The following is a 23,508-nucleotide window of genomic DNA, read 5'->3' as shown; positions in this document are numbered from 1 at the left end:
CAGCCTCACTCTGCGTGTTTGCAACTGGATATTGTTGCTTCAAAGACTGAGATATCTTAGGAAAAAAGGGATGGCAAAACAAATGAAAATTCATGTTGGAAAAGGAAAACCTTGGGAGAGGAAAAGATAAATGACTCACAGCTGGGTTGTGGGAACTGCAGGATGAAATCCTGACCCCACTTGAGTGACTTTGCCATTTGCTTTGTGAAGGCAGGTGACTGAAGAGTCCAAAATCTCCTCCAGTTTCTACAGAAAAAGGTGCACAGCTGATGTTTCCCATCCTTGCTTACACAATCCTAAAAGCTGTCCTTTGCCACAGTCACTGGAGCTGACCCACTGGAGCACTCTTTACAATTGCTCACTGTATTTTTAGCTGACCTTGCACGTGACTCAGTAGAGAGAAATGAGGAAAGACAGTCCCATGGGATTTCCCAGCTCTCTACACAGCACCAGAGATCACCACAGCTGTGAGAGTCCAAGAGAAAAGACAAAAAGGAGACATTTCCTCTGCTCAGATGTATCCTGCCACCAGGGAATCTGTTTGTAATTTAATAAGCATCTCAATGACATCAACAACTGCTAAAAAGGGCACTGAGCAGACATGGCTGTAACTGATCACACTTTCCTAGAGAACCAAGAGAGGTTTCTTTTTCAGCCAGACCTAGATTTTGGTCTTTCTTGATTAATATGTGGGGGTGTTTATGATTTTGATCTTAACTCCATAAAGTTCTATTTTTTGGAGCAGCTGGAATCAAGGGAAGATAAGTGCTTCCATCCCATAGCACTCCTCCATAATGTACCAGTGGTGCTCCATAAAAGGAATATACTGAGATAACAGACCAAAAGTTGGGTGTGGATTTTTTGTTTGTATTTTTTATTTTGGTTGAGCTTGGGATTGAAGGTACTTGAGATAGTATTTCATGTTCTGACTCAGGAGTTTATTATATTTATTAGTGTAATAGCTTCACAACTATGAGTTTTGTAGTCTTTCATTAGTAAGGCACAAAATGGCTAATTATCTCTTGTTACAAGGTCTTTTAAGACTAAACTATCTAATTAAGAAATGATACTTAGATGATTTTTTTTATTTAATAACTGATTCTTTGAAGATTGTAGTGCAGACTTTTCTGTTTAATTACAAAATACTACCTAAACTCATGAAGAAGAAGGAAGAAGAAGCTGAAGAAGAAGAATTTGCCTCTGCTCTAAAACTTTCATCTTGCTTTATATTTATGACTATATTCTAAAACTCTAAGTTTTCTACCCTGTGATATTATACACTTCTAGCTAACTATAGACTCATAATTTTAGGGCTTTTAATAAATTTTGGAAGTCTTCTCTACAGCCTCAGGTTAAATGTAGTACTCTCTTGTGAGTCTGTGCCTTTCAGCACAAAAGGTTTAAAATTCTCAGCATCCAGGATTCCAACAGTTGGGTACAGCCTCAGCAAAGGCTCTGGGCTCAGAGGAACCTCTCAGTAGCTGATTTGCCTGAGATCCATGTTTAGCAGCACAAACTGCCCAGGCTATGAATTAAAACTTTAGGGGTTAATGGCTGTGTTGTTTTTAGTAGGTGCAATGAAAAGAAACTCTGATACCCAGGAGGAGAATAAAAGCTTTCATAGTGCAAGGTTAATCTGCTGGCTACTTGTGCAGCTCACTAAAGCACCAAAGCCCTTTGGAGCTTTAATCTCCCTGGTTCAGCACGTGGTCACTGGCTGCCTGCTTCCAGCCTGCAGGACTGGGGGCATTTGTGCCAGAATTGTTTATTCTGAGAGGCTGGGTGGTCATTTTTCAGCAGGAGGATAACTGAAAGCCAAGGGGCCAAGCTCTGTCCATGAGGCTTTTTACAGATTCAGAGGCATCTTGAATTGAGACCTCATTCAGGACAGGAATAGGATTGCTTCTTAACAACTCTTTTGATGAGTTATCTTCTTCCCCAGTCACTGGGGAAGATAATTTGAATCCATAGAATCCATATTCCATTTATATTTGATGTCCCCTTCAGCTTGGTATGGTGGCTCACATTCAGGTCTGTGCCCTGGAAAAATGTCTGAGATTTGTTCTGAAAGACTCAGATTCCCAAAAAGGACAAAATGACTTTTCTTTCAGCAGAGCCTCTTGAGTCATACTTCACTGAGTGTTTTGCCAAGGTAATTTAAAGTCAGCAGTGTCTCCTCTGTGCTGTTAGACTGGATACAGGGTCTGCTGAATGCACTTTGCTGGCAATTCTGCCTGATCTGCCTCTCCTCAAACTGCTCAGAACAGAACCACCCTGGACAATCCTATGCTCAGTTTTGTCAACACTGACCTTCACAGAGTGATGAATCCTTCTACATTCCTCGTTCCCATCCCATCCCCATTGACACGATCGTTTCTCATTGCAGGTAGATCACCTTGCCTTGAGGTGACTTCAGAGCCACCTCTCACCCCAGACACAGCAAACATTTTGCAGAGGAGAAGTGGTGAGAGAAATCTGAGCCAAGCTTTGCCACCCCAGGGCTGAGCAGCCCAGAACAGACACGAGGAGGAGCTCACCTGCTTCAGCTTCGTGCCCACCATGGAGGCGCTGCTGTCCAGCACGAACACCACGTTCTTTGGCAGGGGAGGGAGGTCTGTGGGGGCGAAGTAGTGCACAAAATATCCATTGAGGATCTGGGGAAGAGCAAGGCAGTCAGGAATCAAAGGTGGATCGTGGTGCAACCTTCTACACACGTCATTATGGGATATCTGGATATTTGGGTGTTTTCGGTGGCTGTGTCTACACTGGAGGTTGTGAATGCTCCTTGGAATCCCTCTTAATTCTGTTCCCAGATACCCTTGGGATCCCCTCCCTTAATTCAGTTTATCCAGATTGGATGAGCCAACTGGAGCACTCCATGGAGAGATCCATGGAGATCTCCTTCCATGGTTGACATCCAAATGCAGTTTGAGTCATCCAAATGAGTTTCCTTCCAAATGCAGCAAGGATGTAACACACGTGCCCACAAATCAGAACCACAACATTCCCTTGAAAAACTGGCCTTGTATCCAGATATTTACAGCCAGCATACTGAGAAACTGAAAAGCAGACACAAAAAAGAAGCTCAGTGAAGTTGGGGTTTAAGTCCTTCTTGTGGCTGCTAACTGACTGGTTTTATTTTGGATTGTTCTTACAGGATGGAGGAGTAGCCTTCACTTGGAAAGCATTTTCTAGGAATTTGGAGCAGGCAAAACAATTAAACCATCTTGAATACAGTTAATAAAACAGAAAAAATGAATCATGTGTACAGTACCTGAACATCCCCAACACTCAGCTCCCTGCTGACATCATATCTAATTATGAAGTCTCCCAAAATTCCATTTCGGGCGATCCTGGTTTGCTCAACAACACTGGGGTTGAATGTAACCTTAGCTAAGGTTTTGGTGTGCCCAATGACAGTAGAAGGAGGAGGAGACACATCACCTGTTGAGATAAAACCACAATATCACAGGTTTTTCCCATTGCCTTACAGATGTCAAAGAACAGCACAGGTGGTGCTGCCATGGAGCCAAGTCAGGCAGCAGAGTGACTTACTGGGATTGAAGATTCAGTGATAAAAAAAGAGAGAAAAAAAAAAATTAACCTGAAACTTTAAATTGAAACCCATCTTGCAATGCTCTCAGGGATATAAATGTTTGTAGCAAATTCCTGAATTCAGTTCTGTTTGGCCAAACACAAAACCTCAAACATGCAGATGCTGTTCACTCCAGCCAGCTCCAGACATCCAGGACACAGATCCTACACCTGAGATCCTGACAGTCAATGCAGGTATGATTCATCTGACCAGTTTAAACATTTATTCCAGGATTAGATGAATCACACTGTAGACTTTTCCTAATTGATTGTAAGGAATTCTTGAGGTGGCTTGTTCAGACATGCTGCAGGCATGTGGGGTGGGATTGATCTGAGTGACTGATCCCTTGGTCTGACAAGTGTCTTATGTGTAATATCCACCTTTTAACAAGTCTCCTTCACTGCCTTTATGTTCAGCAAAAGTTATCATCATAGTCACTGCAATTTCAGTCTAATTCAGACAAAATCCAGCACTGTCAGTGCAGTCACACAAATTGCATCCCTAAGATATAACTCATCCTGAACTCTGAAAACCCTTCCTGAATCAATAAAGAGGGATGTGCCTGGCAGAGGGCACCTCAGATAAAGACAATTATTTAGGTCTGAGTCACCCTGCAGGAAATTCTCCTTGTATTGTTATCTGTGCTCATTCTCTAAAAGCTGAGGGATGTGGAAGTTCCCTGTTGCCTCTCTATATAAACAAAATCCCACCTTACCCTCTCTTGGTTTGTCAGCTGTTTCCCTCTTAACTCCATCCTTACATGAGATGGATTTGGCCCCTGAACTTCTCCAGATTTTGAGGGCTTTCACCCTTTTCCTAACTGGCTTTTGAAAACACAAAATATATATTGTCAGCTGAAGCTGTTCTTGGGTGCTTTAGCTCTCACAGGGATTATTCCTCTGAGGCACAGAAGTTCTATTATGTTTGCTCCTGATTAGAATTGGTAGGAATCAGCTGCTTAATTATACTCTGAGGGGAAATCTCAAATATTTTCCAAAAATGCCCAAAAATCTGTGGTATGACAGGGAAATTAGGGATGGGGGAGGATCAGTTTCAGTTCAGGTGCACACAATACCAATACCTACATATAAGTTTATTTTCTAGATTCCACTATGCAAATGGAGATCAGGTCAAGAGTGTCAGAGATGAGGGTATGATACATCTGTCCAGACAGACATCTGCTCCAGGGTAATTTTAATTAACAATAAATTAACAATAGTGATCCAAATGAGAAGGTGCAGGCAGTCTGGGAAAGCTCCATTCCAGGGGGTCCCAAAACTCTGTTTATGTAACGAGCGGTGGCACTTCACCTCTGTAAAGGGCTTTGAGCAGCTTTAGGGAAAGGCAATGTGACATCTGTGAGCAACAATGAACACAACCTCACATCCAGACCCCACTGTGCTTTACAAAACCAAAAAGATGTGATTATGTCCATTTAACAAGTAGGAAAATGGAGGCATGGGGTGGTTACCTAATTTACCTAACAGGTGAAAGTCCATAGAAATGCCAGGACTGGAGTCCTTTTGGGTTTATGAAATGAGTAGCCAAATCTGTAACTTTTACTCTGAAGTGCCATGTACAATCTCGGTTCCTCTAGGTAAAGGAATGAGAGTAAGATTCATAAATCAACAGCACTCTAGGATGTTACTGCCAGGATGATTTTGCCTTATTTCCACAGCTGTCCTGGGAGTGCATCTGAAAAGATGAGGCACAAGGCTGTTCTACTGAGATAGGGAAGGGTTTTGTCACAGGCCAAATTTTACACAAGCAAATTATAGCTAGAGCACCAGGACTGTAAAACAAACTCCTCAGCAAAAGCCTTGCCCATGGAGACTGAATGACAGAGATCACTCAGTCCCAGTAAAATCAAGAACTGACTCTGCATCACAGCTTCTCTGGGAGAACTCCTGTCCATTCATCCTGATGGAAACAGAGAGGGAGGTCCCAGCCAACACACTGAAACCACAGAAGGACACTAGTTTTGTATCTTAGAAGGGGCTTATAAAATGATTGCCCAGAGCTTTGATATTTTTTAAATCCATGTACAGTTCCGATTTCTCCTGGCAAAGAAAAGTTATAAATCAACATTGCTGTAAGATTTTACCTCAGTCTTGATCTGTTTTTATTTTTATAGCTGCCCTTTGATCTGATGAACCAACAGACACAATATGTTTTTAATACAAAATGCATCAGATTTGCTTGTATCTGCCTTCTTGAATTTTCCATCTGTCTTCTATTGCTTCCAGAAATCCCATTTAACTGCCAGTGTGGGAAAAGCCTAAAATACATAGAAATGGCTTTAAAGTCCATTTATAATTTCTGATCTGGAGGTTTCACATTACTTCTCCTCAACTGCTGAAAGGAAAGCCTGCTGTGGGTTAGGCTGCCTGGTCATTCACACCAGGGTCAGTGAGAAGCTGCCTCCTTATTCCTCCTGCACATCCATGTCCGTGGCCTTTGGGCAGCACTTCCAGGTTTCTCTGCCACAAATACAATGATGGGTGAGGCCAAGGAGCTGTGCCACAACAGCACAAGCTCCAGTCTTAACATTTCTCTGGACTGTTGGAAATCAGCTGATTTAGGCAGCAACTCCCTGCCTCACTTTCCCCACCTGTTAAATGAGCATAATCACACATAACCCATTTTTTAAAGCAATGTAGAGTCTAGGTGGAGTACGTGGATCACTTTGCCTCCCTCTATTGCTCCTCAGAACACTCTCTGGAGGTGATAAATGTCATCCTTTCCAACACAGACAGTGCTTTGGGGATCTCTGCAGAGGAAGTTTCCAAGGCTGTCTCACACAGCCATTTGAAGTGACAAGAATTGCTGAGGAATCTCTCCCCTCCTCTTCATAGCCTCTCATCTCCATCCCTGGGACAGAAGTTAAAAGCCAAAAAATGATCTGATAGAAAGGGTCCAAGAAAACTTTTTTTTTTCTGGAAAAACAAAAATCAGGTCTGGAAGGTAATTTATCTAATTCATCCCATGTTCTCAGACTGAATCCCTTCCTACTTAGTTTTTTTATACAATCAGGAAACACTCCAGACCTCCAGTAATGGAAACTCAGTGCCTGCATTTGCCAGTCCTTCCTAGAGCTTCAGTTTTTTCACTGTTGAACATTTTCAATGTCCAATTTACATTTTTCCTTGTGGATTACAAACCCATGACTTCTTGTTTTTCCAGTTATTGACAGAGAAGCCACAGTATCCTTTTCCTTCTTGCCTTTTATATTCTTGAACACAGTTCCTATATCTTCCCCCAGGTTTCTTTTTTAGGCAGCACTTGATATCTGGATCACAATTAGTCTCCTTTGTTTATTGGCCTTGTTCTTTTTAAACAAGTGGCAGAGAGAGAAAAATCTGTGAGATATTTCAGAGTCCAGAGCATGGATGAGCTCCAAATGCCTGGGCTGGTTTGTGCTCACACTGAGAGAGAGTAGAGCCTTCAGACAAACTTTCCACTAAATTCAGCTAAAGAAGTAAACAGAGCAGGAAAAAGCATTTTCCAGATGAAACTTTCGTCCTCACAGGAGGAACAGTTAAACCTAAATTATTTTGGAGTCTGGCAGATTCAGGATTAGAGCTCAAATGCAAAGCTCGTCCTCCGTTAACATGTGGAAATTTCCAGACAGCTGTTTTAAGAAATAAAAAGCTTTCTGAGACCTTTGACTTCAGAAAGACACAGTCATCCTCAAGCAGCCTAGTGTCTCCTGCCCAAGCCCATGGCTAGTTCTCACACAGCTACACTGGAGGAACAAGATGAGGATATTATCCAGGACATCATTCAGAAAGGGGCTCCATTCTGAGGTCACCAGAGAAGGTCAGGATCATTGGCCTCAATGCCTCCTGTTTTGGGGTTTGTATGTGACAGAAAACACCTGCATATGCCAAAAGATCATTTTCCAAAACTCACATGCCTTATGCCTTCCTTTGGGAAAAATACAACTCCCAGATGGAGCCATGTGTGCAGGAGTTACCGCACCAGGAAATATCCTAGAGAGATCTGTCATCACATTGTCTCTGCCCCCTGTTCAGAGAGGATGGACACAGGGCTTTCTGAGAGACAAGAAAAGGACATAGCCACAAGTGAGACTGGGAGAGACACTGGGATGCTCAAACACTGGGGGGGAGCTGCTATGGGCAAAGCACCCACACAGGTACCAGGGGCAAGCTCAGCCCAGCTCAGGCTGCAGCTGGTGTGGGACCACATAAGGAAAGAGGCAAACCCTGGGAGGAGAAACTTTGTCCTTATCAAGTGAACTCAGCTGTGATAACTCCTCTGCCCAGGGCAGTGCTGGGATTCACACAGAGCCTGAAGGTGCTCACTCTGCTGATGGGCCATGATGAGACATAATTGAGAACAGCTGCTAATTTATCAGGCAGCTGTATCTTGTGAGAAGGTGTAAAAGACTCCCCAGGTGTCCCATGATCCACAACATTCCATCACTCAGGTGTCCTTGATCCACAGCATTCCAACAGCCATTACAAGCTCTCCACCCTAGGCAGGTACCTGGGCATTCCCACCTGAACCTGAGTGAATATAAACCCAATAGAATGTGCATTCTGTGGGTTTCCCTGTAGGATTTTCCCCACCACATGATGGGTCTAGCCTGTGATCACCACTTTGACCAACAAACATTGACATTGCAACAACCAAGTCTCATCACAAGCCTTTCAGGTGGTGAGATCCTTCTACACTTATACATTTTCTCAAGTGATATCTTTATGGTTTTATATTGTCATATTACTGTAGATAATAAGAACCAAAACATATCTGTTTTCCTGTGCAACTAGGTTGTTCTAAAATAAACCTAAATATGTGTATTTCCAACCCTGATGAATGAGTGTTGTTTCCAGAACTTGGCTTACCCTCACCTTTTGGAGTGGGTTGTAACAACCTGATAGCACAATACATTTCTCTTCCATTGCTCTCAAGATAATTTATTAATACTTCTCAAAATCTCATATTTTATTATTAACTGTGAGATAGTTTAGACATAGGAAATAGAGGAAGAGAGCTTTAATGACATATTCAACCTCAAACCAGTCAGGCAGTACCATTTTCCAATGTTCCAATGTCCAACCAAGTGGTACTGAAGGGTTTTAAGCTGTGGGGATCCAAGAGAGAGCAGATACTTTTTTCTGGTTTGCATTTGAGCTCTAATCCTGAATCTGCCAGAATCCAAAATAATTTATGTTTAACTGTTCCTCTTGTGAGGATGACAGTTCCATCAGGAAAATGCTTTCTCCTGCTCTGTTTACTTCTTCTGGAGGTCTCACTGGATGTGCACCCACTTTTTGGGTGTCATATGAGCAAGAAGGCTCCACAGGGAGCAACTAATGGCTGTGATATGGTTCATTTTTGGATCCATCTTGAGAGGTGACAGTCAGCTGGAATATAGTGGACAACCACATGGGATGATTCCAGACAGAAAGGGTGTGAAATTGAATTCTGAACACAGATAAAGCACAGGGAATCTGAGCTTCAGTTGCATTACCCGTCCTGCAATGGAACACATAATTTATATACATTTTACTGGCTAGGGAGGATTACAGAATCCAACAGCTCGGGCCCATTTTTATATGAGCTCTTTGAAATCTGAAGCATGATGCCAAGAATGTCAGTGCTCCCAGATTGCCATTTGGATAGTGACTTACACGAGTTTTCCCTGTATGTCATTTACATATAGCAATTTCCATCCTGTGCTGGACCAGCAGTGTGTCTGCTCTGCTCAGTCTGTCTCTACCCTTGATCAATGCCAGATGTCTTGCAGGAAACCACATGCCAACAATTCCCTGATAGGTGAAAAAGGCTTCCTGCCTCTCCTGATGAGGAGCAGAGCACATTTATCACTTGGCACGTGGATGTAGGACAGTGAGACTAATGTGGCTTGACCTGAAGATAGCCCAAGTCACTGAGAGCCTTGGTTTCATGTGATTTGGATGAAATCAGTAGGATCCCACTGAGCAATCAGTTTAACTCCACTTCACATGCATTAGGATCTTTTAGTGGCAGATATGAGCAGCTCCACTGATTTTGCTGGCACTGTGTCACTTGGAGTCACTTGTGTGACTGAGGGTCAAGTCCCAAAAGACTCTGCATCCTCCATCCTTTTTTTTTTTTGTGTTTTTTGACAACATGCAGCAAACACAGGATCCTGAGCTGTTGGTTTACACCAGAAAGAGTTATATTTACACTGTCTGAACAGTGAGCAAGGATGGCTAGGGGTAAGAGCAGATGCTCAGATAGCACTTAGCACTTTGGCAAAATATGGATTTTCCTCTTGGAATTTCCCATGTTCTGAAGTGCAGGATTTCCTATCTTCCTTGGCATGGATGGATGGAAAAAACAATTCACTTAAAATAAACAGTTCCCAGGAGATGCAGAGGCCAGGGAAGAGCCTGCTCCAGTGCTGAGCACAAGGCCTGAAGGCCCAGTTCAAAGCTCTTCAAGACAATAGCAAAGAAAAAAAACCCTATTGAGATGAATGGGATCAGCCCTGTATTCATTAAGCTTCAAAGTCCTCACAGGCTGAGGCACAGATACCACACAGACACAGTCATCCAGAGAAAATAGACCCAGTGCTGCCAGGCCCCACAAATAACCATGAGAACCATGGGTCATAAAATCTCTCCTTACCTGTGGGGGTACCAGTTATGGGTTTCTCTGGGTCTGGATTGAAGGCACTTGAGATGGCAGTTCATGTTCAGGCTCAGCTGTTTATTATTTCTTATCAGTAAAACAGTCTCACTACTGTGAGTTCTGCAGCTTTTCATTAGAAGGCACAAAATGGCCAACAATCTCTTGGTACAAGGGCTTTTAAGGCTAAACTATCCAATTAAGAACTGACACCTGGATTATTTTCCCTTTTAACCCAATTACTGATCACTTGAAGCCTGCAATGTGGACTCTTCTGCCCAATTACAAAATGCCACCTAAACCCATGAAGAAGAAGGAAGAAGCATGAAGAAGAAACCCAGGATGACACCCTGTGCCCTCCATCTTGCTTCCATCCACAACAGACTAAAAATCCCAAAACCTAAATTTCTCCCCAAGTGATACACCTACACTGCTCTCTATAATCTATTTCACACTTTTGTGGATTCCAGTCTACCTTGAAGTCTGGGAAACTTTCTCCATGAATGAGGGCCAAAGTCAGTGCTGCCCTGGGGGTCAGGGCACCCCAGAGCAGACACAGAAATATTCCCAGTGCTCTGGGCCTCCACACTTACCTTCAGCTTTCCCATTGCCTTTCTGCCTGCTGTTCCTGAGGGGAGGCACCTCCAGGGACACGATTCCTGAGTTCTCCAGGATGTTCACCTCCACCCTCAGCCTCCCCACCAGCTGCTGGGGCCGGATGCTGACGGTGTACTCGTATTTCCCCAGCCTCCTCTGCAGGAGCTCCTCGTAATGCAGTGTGAACCTGGCCTGCATCTTGCGGGGGATGAAGACAGAGGCCTTGAATGTCTCATAGCCATTCTCCCTGGAAGGAAAATCCAAAGACAGCTTCACATCCCATACACATCACACATTACCTCCTTCACCTCCCCACCCCGATAGTTTTGCCTGACCCTGTTCCCTGTAAATAATCAACTGAACCTTCCCATTGAATCTTGTTGAACTCCTGTTGCATTACTGTTATATAAATCAGCAAAATTTTGCTGATTTATATAAAATACACATAAAATACATTAATGCTATAAATAAAATATTAATATTATAATAAATATTAGAAATATTAATAAATATAAATTGTATTATCATTTACCAAATTCATATTTATTTATAATTATATTATTGTAAATAAATATTAATATTAATATTTATAATAAATATTATAGCTAGAAGTGATATTATTATTTACCAAATTTATATTTATTTATAATTATAACATTATAAATGAATATAAATAAAATATTAGTATTTCTAAATAAAATATTAATAAAGTATATTCTTTCTCCCCTCTTGAGTGAAGTGGATGACTCTGCTCATGACAACACCCTAAGTTTCTTTTCTGTTATTCAGGAAGCAACAATAATCCTTCCCTTCAGTAGTACATCCTGGAGCTTCTTGAAATTTAAAAAGTTGTGTGACAGAGTTAGAAAAGGCCAGACACAATTTTTCACGGCTTGGAGTATAGAAATGACACCAGGCAGTGCAGATAACATTCAGTTTAGCTGCTCCTTCCTATAAATCCATGGATGGGTACGCCAAGGCAGCCAAGATAAAGATGGCAGGAGAGGGCATCACCTCCCAGAACACAGCCAAATGCACAACACTCACCTTCCTTCTGTGGGGCTTGGAGGTTTCTTGTGCCTTTCTTTGTCATCCGTGCTATTTTTTTTTTCCTTCCCCGTGACTTCTCCATAATAAGTCTTGTTGCCAATGCTCCTGGAGAGATCAGAGGTGTCAGCATGGTCACCCTGCACCCAAGTACAGTGACAGGTGTACATTTGCTGCAGGTGCATTCGCAGACTTTGATGTGAGAAGAATCTCAGAGTGCTGCTGGTGTCACTCTCCTGAGTCCATCCAAGTCTCTGGGGCAGAAGCCAACTCACAAGTTCCCTGGCTGGAAATATCAGCCCAGTACAAAGCCAAAAGTCTCTTATTCTTCCTATTCACTCTAAATGGAAGTATTTCTTAAAGAGTGGGTCCCCTATCCCCTTTGGTCAAGTCTGAAGCTGTGGCCCCAATATCTATCCGTAGAGAGGATCTGAGCATGATCAAACCAAATATGTTTGAGACCAAGAGTTTAATTTATTGGTCATTTCACTATGAAGTTTCTCTCTATTTGGTTTATCAATCACACCTCCAGCAGCCACTGAACCTCTCTGCTGGCTGGATAGGTTGACTTCTGCTCCAATGTGGAGAACATGAAATAACAAGAAGATTCTTAGGCATTACAGTCAGTAAGGTAAGATAAATATATCTGCCAGCGTTGCTGAAACTTTCTCTGGAAAGGTTTTTAAGGTCTTGAAGAGAGTTTTCTCATTCAAATCAGAGAGAGGAGGAGAAGGAAGTGGTTAAAAGACACTCAGAGGGGAAATAGAATAGTTTAGAATAGTTTCCCTCCTTGTTTACACTGAGGATTCAAATTTAGTATTGTGGCATCCATAGACCTGCTCTGTGCATTACTTCTCAGGACTTCTGCTGGTCAGAGTGACTCTGAGATAGGTACAATTTCCCAGCCTGGCAGTCAAAGAAGGAGTCAGGATTCTTTTGATCTCATTCTCAAGGTTGTTTATTGTTTCTTATCTATAACATTCTTTCTCTGACCTGCTGAGGTCTGTCTGGCAGGTTGGGTTGAGGCACACTACCCATCCTCGGGGCAGTATTATCTTTTTATACTAAAAACTACATGTACCTTATTTACCATAACTTCCCAATACCTATCACCTATGTTAGACAGTGAGTTTCTACCTTAAACCAATCCAAAAGTGCCAACATCACCAGAAGATGGAGGCTAGGAAGAAGAAGGAAGAAGGGCAGGGCATGCCCAAATTCCTCCATCTTGGGACCCCAAGCCTCCATTCTAAAAACCTCAAAAATCTATTTTTCACCCAGTGACAAATTAACTATTATTATACTTAAACTTTCACGGCTTGCAGATCCTCATACAAGGTTGGTAATTTTTTCCATGGGTCATAGTCAAAGTCACAGGTGTCCTGGGATCTGTGCCATGGTCTCTGAGCCCCTTGGCAGGGTCTCGAGTCCTCCAGGGCAGCCAGAGGGCTTTCCTGGGTCCTGACACTTACTTACATGGTAAAGTTGGAGATGAAAGCTGCAGCTGGGATCTGCATCTCAAACACAGCTTCCCGTGCCTCGGAGCCGCTGTTGACCATGGTGCAGGACACGGTGGTGAAGGCGTAGCGCGAGATGATCGTGGACCTCACGTGGAACTCAGACATCCGAGGCCTGGTTTCCTGTGGGAATCAAAAAGATCGCCCCTAAACAGACAGCAAACTCACCCCTTCAGTGTTTCAATGGGTTTAAGATTAAATGTGGACTACAAGCTCCCACCCAATGGGTATTAGATCTCTTGACAACAACAGGCAAGGTGGGCTTGTCCTCAAAATTTCAGGTGAGCTGCAAACAGAAAATCAAGAACGTGGTACTCCCTTTGTTCATGCATAGAGGCCACAGACATTGTCCCACAGTGCTTGGGAAAGGTCTGAGAGCTGTGCTCATGCCAGCCTTTAAGTTGTGAAACACCCTGACAAAATCCATCTGTGTCCTGAACTGAAGCTTTCAGCTCTGACTGTGTGAGAGGATCAGGATTATTCCCTTGTGGCCTGGGAAGAGAAGCCCAAAATATGTCCCCATGGGGTCCAGAACTGTGTCACAGACCCTGCTCTGTGCACAAGAGCAGATGGAAGCCTTCTTGAAAGACTGACATCACCATTTATGAAGAAGCACCTTCAAATTCATCCAGTCAGATCCCTGAGTTATGTAAACAGAGAATCTGCTGTCAATGGAGTCAACTGAGTCCTCCTCTGCTGAGAATCCATCCTGGAATTCTGCACCAATGGATGAAGAGACTTAAAAAACATTGACACTGTGACATCTCAAGCAAAATATTTAAAGCTTTTTAAGCCCACACTGGACTCCTTCCAGCAAAGAAGCAGCAGAGACAGCAGTGAATGACACATGATGTAGCAATGGAAGCTGAAAGCCAATTTCTGCTTCTTGGGAATGTGTTTTCGTGCACAAGTCCTGAGTTGGAGCATTTCTCCAGACTAATGTGTTTTTTGACAGCAACATCTCCATGGAGCTCAAATGTTTTCTTCCTGGAATACTTCAGTATACTTAACTGAAAGCAGCCCTTGAAAAAGAAAAATCTGTGCACTGACTTACACAATCAAAGACCAAACCCTCAAAAGCAGAAGGGGCATAAAGGGTAAAATGCACTGTAAATACAGAGCAACCTCACTGAGCCAAATACAGTGAGACTCTTCCTATTGAGGTTGGTAAAAGCTCACAGTCACGTAAGAGTTGTGAGGACAAGAACAGGCTCTTCAGCTGCATGTCCAGGCTTTCTTTCAGAACAAAAATAATTTTGGCAAACAGCTTAAAAAAGGGAGCAAGTGTTTGTCTGAGTATGGAACAAGAACATTTCTGCAGTAGCTGATGGCATCAGAAGTAACTGAGCATCCAACTAACCAAGCTGCTGGGCTTGTGAATTCCAGGCAAATGGAAGAATGAGGACCCACTGCAGGATCTAACAAGATCTGCCAACAGACTTGGCACAAAGCCCTGCCTGCCTACACCTGCAAGGCTTGGAAATACTGATATAATGTGTCTCAGATGAACCTAGTCATGATAGATATCTTTAATTTTAGGCAGATCAGTGCAATGAATCTGTGGATCTAGGCTAGAACACCCCTGCACAGATCTAATGTCCCACCCTTAGACCACTGCTTAATTAATGCTGTTAATTAGAACTAGATCCTGCTGTTCTTATGAACTTCCCTGATACATAGACATGGCATTCCCAGTCTCATTATCCTGAAGGTGGAGAAGGTGGGGAGTTTTGATTGAAATAGGGTACTAGGAATGTTTTCAGATATAATGAGCTGATGCTTCACTCAGTCTTCCATGCCACTAATTGCCCATGGCATAGCAAGGTACACAGAGGATTTAATAACATAAATTACAGAAAGAATTAGAAACTACAGCAAATTCTTTGGTGTCAGACCTTCTGCATTCACCCCCACGTGCTGCAGCTCATAAAAATCTGTGGGTTTATATGTAGCTGACAGATGAACAGCAAAAGAGGATCAAGCCCTTAGCCTTTCCCTTGAGACACAAGTGGCTCTGCAGTGACCTGTCTGACGCTGAGAATGCACTGATGGACTCACAGGAGCTCAGGAAGTCTTTCAAATGTGACAGAGAGCATGAACTTGCCTTTGTTATGACAACAACAGGAGAATGGTTGTGTTGGGTGAGAAAAAAACCAGTTCTAACCCTGTAGCCTGTCACTGGCAGAGACCAACAGCACATGCTTAGAGGAGAGTGTAAAATTAGAGTGTAAAGTCCAACCTGCACTGATACTACCCTGAAATATTCTCTCAGTTTTCAGTCATTTGTGGCTGAAGGAACTCCAGGGTCAAGGGTGGTATTTTTGTGGTATATTTGTATTCTGTGGATTTCTCTTCTATTACTTTACACAGCTGTTTTTGAGTGCGTGTAAACTTTCAGCATCCACAACATCCTGCTGCAAGTTCCACAGCTCAGTTGTATTTTATATGCAAAAAAAAAAAAGTCACTTAGGGTTTTTTTGCTAAAAACACTCTTTTCTGGCTTAGCTGATCTCTGTTATAGAATCACGGAATGGATTGGGCTGGAAGAGACCTTAGGGCCCATCCAGCTCTAACCCCTGCCATGGGCAGGAATACATTCCACTAGACCAGGTTGCTCCAAGCCTTGTCCAACCTGGCCTTGGACACTTCCAGGGATGGAGAAAATATCTCTATTCCACTGAACAATCTCCAGCTCTGATATCCTTACAATCTGAGGAATGGCAAAAAAACACAACAAAAAATGCTATTCAACATCCCTCCCTCTTCCTGGTGGATGTGAGTTTCTGTTGGGAAAACCAAACACTGAATAAGAGCCGAGGTTGAAAGAATTGGTTCACCTTCCCATCCCTGGAAGGGATCTGCAATTTTCTGTATATAGAAAATATAAATGGTGGGGGCACAGGCCATTTCCAAACAGGTTGCTCAGTCAGGCTGGGCAGGCAGCCCAAGTTCCACTCTGTGATTCCTGTGCTGCATTCCCTGGACCTCCTTCACAATCCATCAGTGCCTGGTGCCCTGATTTACAGCTGCACAAATGCCTGTTTGTTTTCTGCACTTTTTAATGAGGGTTTCTCTTATGTTGGAAATAGGGCTGTGCATTCTATTTCCATCTGTCAGAGCTGGGGCAGTTCTCTCTGTTCATGGGGCAGGTTTTACTTTCTCTCTCCCACAGCCAATCCTCCCTGCAGGAGATCTCTGCTGTCCATGGCCACTGAGTGTCCCTGCAGGGCTGATCCAATCCCAGCATCCCATGGGGAGATGCTGCATTGCCCAGGGGAGGAGCCAAGCATTCCTACCTGGATCCAATCTGAGCCTGGGCACAGCACAGCAGCCTTTGCCCAGTGCATTGCCAGAGGAGCAGCTTCTGCTGCCCTGCATGGCCAGAGGGAGCCCAGGCCCATCTCCAGCAGCCCTGGAGCTGCAGAGGAAAACTCCCCCATTGTGCAGGATCCCTGCTCCAGCAGAGCCACAGCTGGCACTGCAGGAGGGCTGAGCCCCCATGGGATGGGGCTGGGCCACCCCCTGACACACAGGGGGCAGCTCCTGCTCTCACTCTGACAGTGGCTTGTTTTCTGTTTGTACTCTTGCATTTGTATTTTTTTTAATTTTCCTAATTAAGAACTATTATTCCTATTCCCATATCTTTGCCTGAGAGCCCCTTAATTTCAAAATGATAACAATTCAGAGGGAGGGGGTTTACATTTTCCATTTCAAGGGAGGCTCCTGCCTTCCTTGGCAGACACCTGTCTTTTCAAACCAAGACAGCCTTCAGAAGGTAAGAGGCAGCTCAAAGGAAAAAAAAAAGCAAAACAAACAATTTGTTTAATGTTATTATTACCATGACTTATTATCCCTATTAAAAATTTAGTGAGGGAATGCCAAGGCAGCAGATTAGCACACTGCCATGAGGCATGTTGGCTGGATGCTTTGTGGAGGTGTCCTGGTCATGATGATGAACTGGCAGCTGAGATTTTCTCACCAAACAAATTATTTTATGCTCATTTATATGAAATATTTGGAAGAACAGAAAAAGAGCTGAATATATGAAATCCATTCAGTATTTTTGCCTTTATCAGTTACTTTCATCAAAACAAATTGACTGTCTCTCAGATTAGAAGCAATAAACTGGTAATAAGCCTGAGAGTTTTTCTCTAGGCTGCTGATTCCAATTTGTCAAAGATGAAGGGGACCAGAAGCTGTTAAGGCTGCTCAGTGTATGAAATGAGTTGCACACCAGTTCTCAAATGGGAAGTTCCCCAGAAAAGCCAGAAAAATAACTGGCCATGAACAGCAATTCTACTGGCTGCCTCTCTACATCTAAATTTTAGATTTCTGTGCTGGAAGAAGGATATTGGCTTCCTTGTTTTCTTCCTTTCTCCAAGAGATTTTGTCAGAGAATGACAGAGATCTTCAAATTCCAAAGCAAACTCCCTTTCTCTTCAAACTCAGTGAGATTTCATCAGGCTAATATTCACTGTGTTGTTAAGGTTGGTAACATTACATGTTCTTCCTCCAAATCTGGGCTTGAGAAGATGGATTGGGGAATATTAGAAGAACCTGTACCTGTTGCATTGATCAAAATGAAGATTTATTTTTTCCTTACCCAGAATCTCACTCTACCATCAAATAGTTCATCCCTGGGCACAGGGATGTGTGGAAACCCAGGGTACTGGGAATATTTCTGTGTCTGCTCTGGGATGCCCTGACCCCCAGGGCAGCACTGACTTTGACCCTCATTCATGGAGAAAGTTTCCCAGACTTCAAGATGGACTGGAATCCACAAAAGTGTGAAATAGATTATAGAGAGCAGTGTAGGTGTATCACTTGGTGAGAAATTTAGGTTTTGGGATTTTTAGTCTGTTGTGGATGGAAGCAAGATGGAGGGCACAGGGTGCTGTCCTGGGTTTCTTCTTCATGCTTCTTCCTTCTTCTTCATGGGTTTGGGTGGCATTTTGTAATTGGGCAGAAAAGCCACATTGCAGCTCTTTGGGATCAGTAATTGGGTTAAAAGGGAAAATGATCCAGGTGTCAGTTCTTAATTGGATAGTTTAGCCTTAAAAGCCCTTGTAGCAAGAGATTGTTGGCCATTTTGTGCTTTCTAATGAAAAGCTGCAGAACTCACAGTAGTGAGACTGTTTTACTGATAAGAAATAATGAACAGCTGAGTCTGAACATGAACTGCCATCTCAAGTGCCTTCAATCCAGACCCAGAGAAACCTACAACTGGTACCCCAGCAGGGATGCACACAGACACACACATATCCAGGGAGAGTGTAGCTCCCATGAGGTAAAACAAAGACAGGGTGTGATACATACCAGCCTCTGCAGGAATTTGGCCTGTCTTGGGACGCGCCGAGCAACCTGCAAAGAGTTCAGGGAGTGAGTGGGGTCTGTTCATCTTACAGCAGACATGTCACTTGTTTAATCCCAGACACAGGGCTGTGTGACTGATCACCCACAGCCAGGTTCAAATGCTCCTCTGGTTAAAATTAAAACCTGAGTCTCTTCTGTATTAACAGGCCCACTGATCAAAGCTCAGCAGTGGAATGTGGCTGTCTCGGGCAAGGAGGTGCTGGGTGTTTGGCCAATGGTGCTTGGCAAGGGACCCTCTGTACAATGGCTATTGTATTTGCAGGGTTCCCCAGATGGAGGAAGGAATGATGAATCTGACTCCATGCTCTCAGAAGGCTAATTTATTATTTTATGATACTATATTATACTAAAGAATGCTATGCTAAACTACACTAAAGAATACAGAAAGGATACTTACAGAAGGCTAAAAAGAAAATAATGAAAATTTGTGACTCTCTCCAGAGTCCCAACACAGCTTGGCACTGATTGGCCAAAGAGTGAAAACAACTCACACCAGAATCCAATGAAACAATCACCTGTGGTAAACAACCTCCAAACATTACACATGTGAGCACAACACAGGAGAAGCGAGTCAGATAATTATTGTTTTCATTTTTCTCTGAGACCTCAGCTTCCCAGGAGAAAAAAAAGAAAAAATCCTGGGTGAAGGGATTTTTCCAGAAAATGTGAATGCCACATGATGGCAGGAAGGTCAGACTTTAGCCCTTTCCCTGGATGCTAAGAACATCCTTGCAAGTACTGAAGGCCAGGCTGGAAGTTGTTTTGAGCAGCCTGGTCTAATGGAAGATGTCCGTGCTCATGGCAAAAGTTTGGAACTGGATGCTCTTTAAGGTCCCCTCCAACCCAAGTCATTCTATGGTTCTATAACTTGTTTAAATTAATGCTACAGCTTCAGCTGTATGAATATTATCTCAAGAGCAGATCTGTTGCCTAAATACTCTCCACAGCTACTGTGTATTTTTTGTGCAGTGACAGAAAAGCACTGGTTATGGGCAAATCAGGAATAAAGATGTAGAAATTCAGCCACAGACCTTATTATGAAACAAAGTGCTTCACCTATGACAGTGCAATTGTACTCAATGTCTCACCCTTGTCATCAACTCCTCTGACTTCTTCTCACATGGTTGCTCAACAACATCTCCAAATCAAGCCCCTCCCCAAAGCAAGGCTTTTGTCAATGAGGGAAGCCAAGTGCCATCTGGAAACGTCAGTGGAACCCCAGAGAGCAGAAGAATGCAACACTATGTTTTACCTGGTTTGCCCTTTCAGTTTATTTACTCTGAAATAGCAGCAGCCCTTGCCAAAGAGATTATTTTATGTCTGTTTATATTGTGCATTGAAAAGCTCAGGAATGCCCAACGGGGAAATTAAAGTTTCATCCACGAGAATCTTTACTATTTCCTTCTGCATCATTTTAGCCAACATCTTGTGAAATTAGAACCAAAGGAAAACAGCTCCCTTGGGAGGAGAGGAGAGGAGAGGAGAGGAGAGGAGAGGAGAGGAGAGGAGAGGAGAGGAGAGGAGAGGAGAGGAGAGGAGAGGAGAGGAGAGGAGAATCGTTTGTATCTTAAGTTTTGGAAGAAACTTTCTGTCTGGGTCTGTTATCTCAGACAAATAAAGCCCCTCAGGAGCCTGCTGTGAGAGGCTGCAGAGTCTCCATCACTGCAGGTTCTTTCAGAACAAGACAAATAAATGTCTGTGAAGTTGGCCCTGCTTGGAGCAGAGGCAGGGATGAGAGATCAGTAGCCCTCAGTATTTTTTTACTGAAGGTTTACCTTTTGGAACAAATCCACCTGTTGCTCTGGTCACAGGGGTTTTTAAGGACTAATCAGTGAAACTGGAAACTTGGTTCCTATTTTTATCTTTCCCCACCAAAACCCATTTTGTTTGCTTGCTGAATTGCATAAGAAGACTCTGTGTGAGTTCAAGAACCACCTTCTAAATTCTTGGTGATACCCAGTGGATGTCAGTGAGGAGCTAAGGATCCCCAGACAGCAGTATCTTGTTTCCTAGGACTTCGTGGCTACTGCCAAAACACTGCTGCAGGGTTTGTTATCAGCCCATTGGACTGTTCCGATCAGGCAGCTTCACTGGCATCATCTAATGGAACCATTTCCAAATTACCATCAACTTTTAGCTTTAAAGCTTTCCAACACCCTCATTAAAGCCAGATAATTGCCAGTAGTGACCCCATAACTCAGTGCCAGCTGTTAGTCCCAGCGTGGTGTATGGGATATAAGCTGTGCAGTGGATTTGTTTCTAGGGCAGTGTCTCGATCCAGGGGAGCACCTGTCTGTTCTCAGGTGTTCAGTGAGGACAGACAGATGTCCTCTTCCAGATCTGGCTGTCCCAGGGCACCACAGCTATTCACACATCACTGCTTTTCTGGTGGAAGTGGCTGCTGCCATTGACCTGGCAGCAGCTCAGCTCCTGAGAAAACACCCTCAGGTGCCCCCGGCAACATCAGCCAGGCTACTCCAGCACTGTGAGCCAGTTCTTTGAGCTTTGCAGCTGATTTTTCCCCCTAAAGCAGGTGAGTGGTCCCAGACACCACTCCACTGGCAGTGGTGGAGATCCTCTCTCCCACTTTGTGAAACAGTGTTGGTTCATGGCTGAATTCCCCAAAAAGGAATATGCATCCATAGCAATCAGGATTGAAAACAAAGTTTTTGGTGTCCCCACAGAGGAGAGATGTGGATGCTTCTATTCTTTCTATTCTTGGAGGGATAAATACAGATATATGTGAAGAGTCTCACTCTTCCCACCTGCTGCATGGCAGAAGATGCCAAATACAGACAATTACTGACATTTTAGCCAAATTGGATTATCCCACCTGACCTCCAGCAAGGCACAGGTAGTTCCTGCATTGTAGCTCAGGCCCACATGGGTGCCTCAGGTGCTACAGAGCTCTCAGATCTGATCAAATTTAGGTCACTGATGCCCTAAGTGACCCAAAGTCACACATGGAAACTTGTGGACCTGATAGATGTGAGCACAGACCTGAAGATCTCTTTTATAGAATCCAAGTGGTTTGGATTGGAAGGAACCTTAAAGATCACCTAATTCCAGCCCCTCTGCCATGGGCAGGGACACTTTCCACTCGAAATAGATCACAGCCTCCCAAACCACCACCCAAACTCTTGCAAAAAGTTCATTGCTCTTTCAACTCCATTTCCTTAGAAAAGCTAAGCCACACAATGACACAACATAATAGCCCTCCCTCACTTGCAGAAATTTTTTTTCCCTTTCATTGTCAAGAAGCCTTTTAGAAGCTGAAATTCATGTGCTTTGTTTCATGAATTAAAAATGTTACAAGTTAAAAACACACGAGTTAAAAATCAAGTACAGTAACACCATGGGCAGAAAAAAAAACCGATCCCCCGAGCTTGAAATCCTCGGGATTACTCAGACTGGAGCATGGCCAGGACACGGCTTTATCTCCGCTGTGCCAGTGAAAAGCCTGGTTAGCACAGCCTGGGGATGGATGGGGGTCAGACCGAGCCGTGCCGGGACAGCAGCACCAGCAGGGCAGGGTGATGGCCAGGGTGATGGCCAGGGTGATGGCCACGGTGATCTCCAGGCTCAGCGCCTCCAGCACAACCCCGTGCTGGCTGCAGCACCTCGCACGGAGCTCAGCCGCACGGACAGGTGGAATAAACGCATTTTTACCAGCCTGCCCCGCTTGTCAACACTGCCGCGGCCACCTGATGCTCCCCAGCCACCTCCGCCTCCAAACCTACCTGCTCCACGATGCTGTAGTCCGCCAGCAGCTGCTCCTCCAGGTACCTGGCCATCAGCTCCGAGTCGGGCTGTCCCGCCGAGGGGGAGAAGCCCCAGCAGAGGCACAGCCACAGGATCATTGTGCCCGGGAGCGCCGGGCTCCTGCCCCGCCGTGAGCGCACAGCCTGCCGAGCCTGACAGGAGACACAGAGACCCACCCTCTCCTCCTCCTCCTCCTCCTCCTCCTCCTCCTCCCCGGCTCGGGACCGGCCCCTTTTGCACGCAGGGCGGCCTCCTGTGCTGCAGGGAATCCCTGCAGGGCTCGCTTCCCTCAGAGGGGTCCCGCATCCCTCAGAGGGGTCCCGCGTCCCTCAGCCCTTCCCGCATCCCTCAGCGGGGTCCCGCGTCCCTCAGCCAGGGTCCCGCGTCCCTCAGCCAGGGTCCCGCATCCCTCAGGGGGGTCCCGCATCTCTCAGCCCTTCCTGCATCCCTCAGCCGAGTCCCGCATCCTTCAGCCGGGTCCCGCATCCCTCTGCCCTTCCTGCACCCTCAGCCCTTCCCGTATCCCTCAGCCGTACCCGCATCCCTCAGCCAGGGTCCCGCATCCCGCAGCCGAGTCCTGCGTCCCTCAGCAGGGTCCTGCGTCCCTCAGCAGGGTCCTGCATCCCTCAGCCCTTCCTGCATCCCTCAGCGGGATCCCGCATCCCTCAGGGGGTCCCGCATCCCTCAGGGGGTCCCGCATCCCTCAGCCCTTCCCGCATCTCTCAGCCCTTCCCGCATCCCTCAGCCGTACCCGCATCCCTCAGCCGAGTCCTGCATCCCTCAGCGGGGTCCCGCATCCCTCAGCCCTTCCCGCATCCCTCAGCCGTGCCCGCCGCGCTCTCCCTCATCCCCCTGTTGTCCCCTGCAGGACAGCGGCGGTGCTGGGGGGTGCCATTTGTCATTTCGGCACCTACAGCCCCTCTGAGCGATGGGGATGCTGAGGGGACAGTTCCTGCAGCTGGCTGGGTGCCGAGGAAG

General features: G+C 44.8%; 1 protein-coding gene across 1 annotated transcript in view; it reads right to left on the bottom strand.

Moving 5' to 3' along the window:
* ITIH5 (inter-alpha-trypsin inhibitor heavy chain 5) overlaps nt 1-22,719 on the bottom strand; it is a 48,511-nt gene extending 25,792 nt beyond the window's left edge. The window contains exons 1-7 of the mRNA XM_054631815.2: nt 22,509-22,719; nt 18,712-18,756; nt 13,355-13,518; nt 11,879-11,986; nt 10,828-11,078; nt 3,275-3,444; nt 2,538-2,654 (exon numbers count right to left, since the gene is read on the bottom strand). Coding sequence (XP_054487790.1) covers nt 2,538-2,654; nt 3,275-3,444; nt 10,828-11,078; nt 11,879-11,986; nt 13,355-13,518; nt 18,712-18,756; nt 22,509-22,628 — 975 coding nt within the window. The 5' untranslated portion in view covers nt 22,629-22,719. The remainder of the gene's footprint in view (nt 1-2,537; nt 2,655-3,274; nt 3,445-10,827; nt 11,079-11,878; nt 11,987-13,354; nt 13,519-18,711; nt 18,757-22,508) is intronic.
* Between the last annotated feature and the right edge of the window lie 789 nt (nt 22,720-23,508).

This window comes from Agelaius phoeniceus, chromosome 5 (assembly GCF_051311805.1).
Source record: "Agelaius phoeniceus isolate bAgePho1 chromosome 5, bAgePho1.hap1, whole genome shotgun sequence".
In the NCBI taxonomy this organism is placed as follows: Eukaryota; Metazoa; Chordata; class Aves; order Passeriformes; family Icteridae; genus Agelaius; species Agelaius phoeniceus.
Note: the sequence above shows the minus strand (reverse complement) of the source record. Positions and strands in the feature narration are given on the sequence as shown.